This window comes from Terrapene carolina, unplaced genomic scaffold (genome assembly GCF_002925995.2).
Source record: "Terrapene carolina triunguis isolate 2854851 unplaced genomic scaffold, T_m_triunguis-2.0 Scaffold926, whole genome shotgun sequence".
Classification (NCBI taxonomy): Eukaryota; Metazoa; Chordata; order Testudines; family Emydidae; genus Terrapene; species Terrapene triunguis.
In genome coordinates this window covers 8,139,672-8,145,388 of record NW_020665277.1, presented here as the reverse complement: position 1 = coordinate 8,145,388, position 5,717 = coordinate 8,139,672, and the positions used below count along the sequence as shown (strand labels likewise).

General features: G+C 59.2%; 1 protein-coding gene across 2 annotated transcripts in view; it reads right to left on the bottom strand.

Annotated features, from left to right (window-relative positions):
* SLC5A2 (solute carrier family 5 member 2) overlaps positions 1 to 5,717 on the bottom strand; it is a 9,862-nt gene that overhangs the window by 3,420 nt on the left and 725 nt on the right. For both annotated transcript variants that reach the window (XM_026661061.1, XM_026661062.1), the window contains exons 2-10: positions 2,623 to 2,694; positions 2,049 to 2,153; positions 1,905 to 1,964; positions 1,491 to 1,595; positions 1,255 to 1,360; positions 1,066 to 1,146; positions 618 to 847; positions 354 to 489; positions 109 to 216 (exon numbers count right to left, since the gene is read on the bottom strand). In XM_026661061.1, the coding sequence (XP_026516846.1) occupies positions 109 to 216; positions 354 to 489; positions 618 to 847; positions 1,066 to 1,146; positions 1,255 to 1,360; positions 1,491 to 1,595; positions 1,905 to 1,964; positions 2,049 to 2,153; positions 2,623 to 2,694 (1,003 nt within the window). The remainder of the gene's footprint in view (positions 1 to 108; positions 217 to 353; positions 490 to 617; positions 848 to 1,065; positions 1,147 to 1,254; positions 1,361 to 1,490; positions 1,596 to 1,904; positions 1,965 to 2,048; positions 2,154 to 2,622; positions 2,695 to 5,717) is intronic.

The window sequence follows — 5,717 nt, the reverse complement described above, 5'->3', positions numbered from 1 at the left end:
CGCTCCCCGCAGCCCGGCGCCCCCTGCCGAGCCCCCCGCCCGCTCCCTGCAGCCCAGCGCCCCTGCTGCAATGGACTAAGGCATTGGGGGCCAGCTCCAACAGCTGACCGGCAGGCATGAGAGTCACCACCAGCTTGGGGTAGGCGATGTTGGAGCAGCCGACTTCAGTGCCACAGATCCGCTTGCAGTCCTCTGGCACCACGCAGGCCACCTCGTCTGGAGAGAAAACGGGGTCAGCGGGGCGACCCGGCCTGGAGGCAGGGGGCTAAGACATGGGGCAGCTGGGATCCCGCCAGCAGGAAGCAGCAGTGCCCAGCTGTCCCTGTCTCCTGGTGAGGTGAGGGGCACCGTACCTGGGTAAAGGATGCGGCTGATCATTCCTGGCATCACCATGAGGAACATTGGCAACAGCTTCAGGTACCCACAGAGGATGCAGCCGGCTTTGACATGGGTCAGGCTCTTGCCCGCTAGGCAACGCTGCACAATCACCTGTGAGCAGAGAATGCCCCAGTGAAAGTCCTCGTGCCCTGAGCCAGCCCGTCCCCCACCCTGGGGCTGGAGTGGAGCCGGCGCCCCCAGAGGGGAAAGGCCCCAGGCTCCATTCCCCGCCCCCATACCTGGTCACTGCACCAGTACCAGGTGGAGATGATGGTGAGGCCGAAGATTAGCGCTGGCCAGGGGAGGTCTCCGGTCAGGGGGTCGCGGAGGAGGTGGAAGGCGTCGGGGCGGGGCTGGTAGCAGGTGGCTGAGATGTTGTACAGGGCCGGGGCTGGAGAGAGGGTGTTGCTGGGAAAGGCCTCCAGGTACTTGTCAAAGAGCCCCTGGTAGCCCCCCACCTCGTGAAACGCTGCAAAGCAACCAACAGGGGCACTGTGACGAAGAGAGACCGTGGCAGCCCGCTCCCCACAGCCGGGAGAACGCGGGACTGGGAGCCCCTCCAATAGCCAGCACCCCAGCCCCGCTCCTTACAGCGCCCCCTGCTGGGGCTGGAGGCACCGGGGGCTTCCTTTCAGCTGCAATTCCTGCCCCTGTCCATGGGGGGAGCAGCGGGTGGGTCTCACTCACCAAAGCCCATGAGGACGAAGGCTCCCCCAATGATGACGAAGGTTTGCACGGTGTCGGTGTACATCAGGGCCGCCAGCCCCCCTGGGAGAGCAAGGAGGAGTGGGGTGAAAGGGTGCCCACCTGCGCTCCCCCGCCCCAGGCCCAGCTGGAGCAGCCCCTGGGCTCCCACCCCAGATGCGGCCCCGTTACCTGTCACGGTGTATATGGTGGTAATTACGAGCAGGGCAATGACAGCGACGTAGATATCCCAGCCCAGAGCCTGCTGGATAAACACAGCCCCCGAGAACATGTCCACCTACGGGGGGCGATACCGGGTGGGGGGTCTCAGCACGGGGCCGGTGTACACAGCACCCCCTGCTGGGAGTAGCCGGGAGCACCACCCACAGCCAGGGCTCCCGCCCCGGGGAAGAGGATTAATTACGTACTGAGATTTTAGTGAAGATGTAGAGAAAGAGGGACAGGATGGACAGATAGATCCGGATTCGCCGGCCCCCAAATCGCTTCTTCAGATACTGGGGCATCGTGATCACCTGCAGGTAAAGGGAGAACAGAATGGAACCCAGGAGTCCTGGCTCCCAGCCCCCCTGCTCTAACCCACCAAACCCCCCTCCCTTCCCAGAGCCGGGGAGAGAACCCAGGAGTCCTGGCTCCCAGCCCCCCCCCAGCTCTAACCCACCAGCCCCCCCGTCCCTTCCCAGAGCTGGGGAGAGAACCCAGGAGTCCTGGCTCCCAGCCCCCCTGCTCTAACCCACCAGAACCCCCTCCCCTCCCAGAGCTGGGGAGAGAACCCAGGAGTCCTGGCTCCCAGCCCCCCCGCCTATACCCAGTGTGATGCTCACCCCGGCAGTGAGGTAGACAGGTACGAAGAGCCATCCGAGGAGGAGAACCACGAAGAGAGCCTGGTGGGGAAAGCGGAGCGGGGTCAGGGAGGGGGAGATGGGGCAGGGAGGGGTAGGGGGTTATGGGCACTCGAAATCACTTACATTCCACTCGAAGCCAGCCACCGCCAGCCCATTGGCAGCACCAGTGCCAGCCAGCCCCACGAAGTGCCCACTGCCGATGTTACTGGCAAAGAGAGACGCGCCCACCTGCAGCACAGTACGAGGGAGAGGGACTGGGCATTGGATAGATGCACCAAGCATTGTCCCTAATGCCACCCCCTTCCCCTGGGCACTGCCCCAATGCCACCTCCTGCCCCCGGGCACTGCTCCAACACCACCCCCTGCCCTAGGCTCTGTCCCTAATGTCACCCCCTGCCCCCAGGCACTGCCCCCAATGCCACCCCCTGCCCCCAGTCACTGTCCCTAATGCCACCCTCTGCCCCTGGGCACTGCCCCTAACGCCACCCCCTGCCACTCAACTTCATCTCCTTGCTATGGTCCCCCTGATGTCAATCCCTTGCCCCCCCATCCTCACCCCAGCTGCTGCTAGGGTCAAGTATTAACCCTCTTCCCTAAACCCAGCTCTGAATCCATTCCCGAGATTGACGGTTAGCCCCATACACATCTATCTATCTATCTATCTATCTATCTATCCTGCCCCCATTGCAATACTCACCGGCCACCAGACCATGTTTCTACCAGCCAGGAAGTAACCCCCGATGGTGTTCCGGTTGGTGCGGCACATGGACTACAGGGGCGAGAGCGGGAGGAGGGCATTTTCCAGGGGCTGGATGCTGCGTTTCTCCACCAGCTCCAGAGATACCCAACCAGCTCCATCTCCCTCCATGGGGTGAGTCCCCCCCAGCTCTGGCTGGAGACCCTCTGGAGAGTGACTGGCCTGGGGCTCAGAGATTCAGAGATTCTCAGGCCGGCCGGGTCTGACCTCCCATGGAGCACAGGCCAGGGAACTGCCCCAAATCATTCCTGGCTGAACGGGGACAGATCTATTAGCGCAACGTCCCAGCGATGGCGAATCAGCCACAGCCCTGGGTGAGCTGTTCCAATGGTTAATTCCCCTCACTCTTAAAAACGTACCCCTTATTTCCAGTCTGAATTTGTCTGCTTCCAGCCACTGGGTCGTGCCAGACCTTCATCCGCTAAAGAGCCCAGTATTAATTATTTGTTCCCTATGGAGGTACGTACAGACTGGGATCAGCCCACCCCTTCACCTGCTCTTGGTTACGCTAAATAGCTTGAGCTCCTGGAGTCAATCACAAGGAGGCAGCAAATGCACTTTCACCCGAGGCGTGATCGGCCTTCGGAACTCCCCGCCACCAGAGGTTGTGGGGGCCAAGATTCAAAGAGGGACTGGATATTTCAGTGGCTGAAACTAGCCCGAGTTGATGACACAGCCTCCTGCTGCAGGGCTTCAGGGGGTCCCTGTTAGAGACCCAGTTGAGACGTATAGCGCGGGGGCGGAGGGGTGTGTATGTCTCACATTGTCCTTTGCTGGAGACTGGGTTAGATGGGCCTCGGTTGTGAGCCAGCCTGGCATTGAGAGAGGAATCCCACTGCAGTGCACATGTCTTGCCTGAGTAATTCTGGTGTGTCCCACCATTTTGGGTCTTTGCCATGAACTGCAGCAAGCTGAGGTGGCCACGAGGGGAGGATCCAGCACTCGGGGCTGTGAGGGGATGGGGCCGGTGAGTTGGAGGGGCCACAGTGACTTATTAAAGCCATTGGTCCATGGACAGGGGGCTTTGTGTGGCGAGGGGGCCCACGCCGTACATTTCTGCTCCCTGACTAATCTGCTAATCTGTTGAAATGTACAGCTCATTACAGGCCTCATGAGCATTCCTGGACCATGTACTTCTCAGTAATAATTAACAACCTCTTCCCCCGTCCCTGCCCAATCTGGAGCTGAGATCAAAGAGCTGAGACTAAGAGACGAGCAAAAACACAACTGGGGATGAGGCCCCACCAGTCCTTCCACTGTGAGATGGGACCCTCCTGGGGTGGCATAGAGGGAGCTATAAGGGGGAGAAGGGACAGAGATGTCATGGGAATGGTGGGACAGGGACAGCCCCATCCTAGAGCCCAGCGGTTTGGGTTCTAGGTACATCAATCATGCCAGTGACTTGGGTTCTAGGCATGTCAATCACATGAGGTAGTTGGTTCTAGGACCCAGCTCCACAAAGGGACTTAGGCATCATGGTGCTCAGCATGGGAAGACCTAATGTTTAGGTGCTGAGGAAATCACTGGACCAACACTGGGATCCAGAAAGCCTGAGCTAGGCACCAGGCTCCCTATAAAATGAATGGATGCTAGGTGTGCTAGGCGGGGAGCCAGCTGAGCCAGACAATGGGAGATGGGGGGTCCCAAGTCCCACCCCCTCATGGAGTTCGCCCCCTCAGTCCAAGCTGCAGAGAGGCGCCTCGCTCTGCCAGTGACCCAGAGCTGGGAACCCCTCTCCTTCGGTGCCTGCATTGTTCCTTGTGAGAATGAGTTGAGCGCCTGCCTCGCGCCACACAAAACAGCCACAGGAGGAGGTGCCCAGCTTACAACTTCCAGCCCAGTGCTTAGAGCACTCAGCCTGGGATGTGGAAGCTCCTGGTTCAATTCCCCCCGCTGCGTGAAGAGAAGCCACAGAGCGATAATAGAATAGTTGGACATGGGGGCTCCCTTGGTCTCTCCTGGTACAGCTCCTCCTCCACGGTGACTTTAAAGAACAAGAGTCCCTGGGCCAGAGAGAGAGGAGGCCAGAGCTTGAGAAGGACTCTGTGGGCTGGTAGTTGGGACAACCAGCTGGGAGGTGGGAGACCCCTGGGGCCAGTCCCCCAGCTGCAACCACTCCTTCACTGAGCCACCGCAGACCAGCTCTACCAGGAGGGACTGAGGGGGTCATGCTGGGGCTTAGGTGCGAGACAGGTGCCCAGACGCCCAGAAGCAGGCAGCAGCTCACGTGCCCCGAGGCAGAAATTCGGGCGAGTATGAAACTTCTACTGCAATGACTTAGGTGTTGGGTGAGAGCCGAGCGAGTGTTTTGTGGATCTCAGGGGACTTGGGCACCTAAGTCCTCTGTGGATGTGGGCCTCAGCCACAGGCCGTTCTGAGCCCTGCTGTTCTGGGCTGTATGGGCTTCCCGGGCTGCAGCTCAGGTTCTGGGGTCAGATTTCCGAGGTTGAGCCCTGGGTTTTGGTTCTGGGATCTGCCAGCAACAGGGATATGCTAGGATCGAGATGGAAATTCAAGTTTCAGAGTCTGAGTTCCTGGGTAGTGATGCTTGATTCTGGGATGGATGGATGGATAAGTGTGTGGGGGCGTCTGGAGATTGATGGCTAGAGGGGTGTGTATGGGGATAGGTAGCTGTGTGTCTATAGGGATAGACAGCTGGATATAGGGGTGTGTATGGAGATAGGTAAATGTGTGTGTACGGGGATAAACAGCTGGCTAGAGGGGTGTGTATGGGGATGGATAGAGGGGTGAGTAGTGGGATGGATGGGTGGACAGAAGGGTATGTATGGGGATGGATAGAGGGGTGAGTAGTGGGATGGATGGGTGGATACAGTGGTGTGTAGATGGATAAAGAGAGGGCTGTGTTTGGGACTGAATGGATAGAAGGTTGGGTATCAGGATGGCTACATAGGTAGGGAGGTGTGTATGGAGACAGATAAAGGGATAGACAGGGGGTGTATATGGGGAATGAAGGATGGGGGATAGAGAGCAGGGTGTATGTGGGGATGGGTGGATGGATGGATAGATAGCAGGGT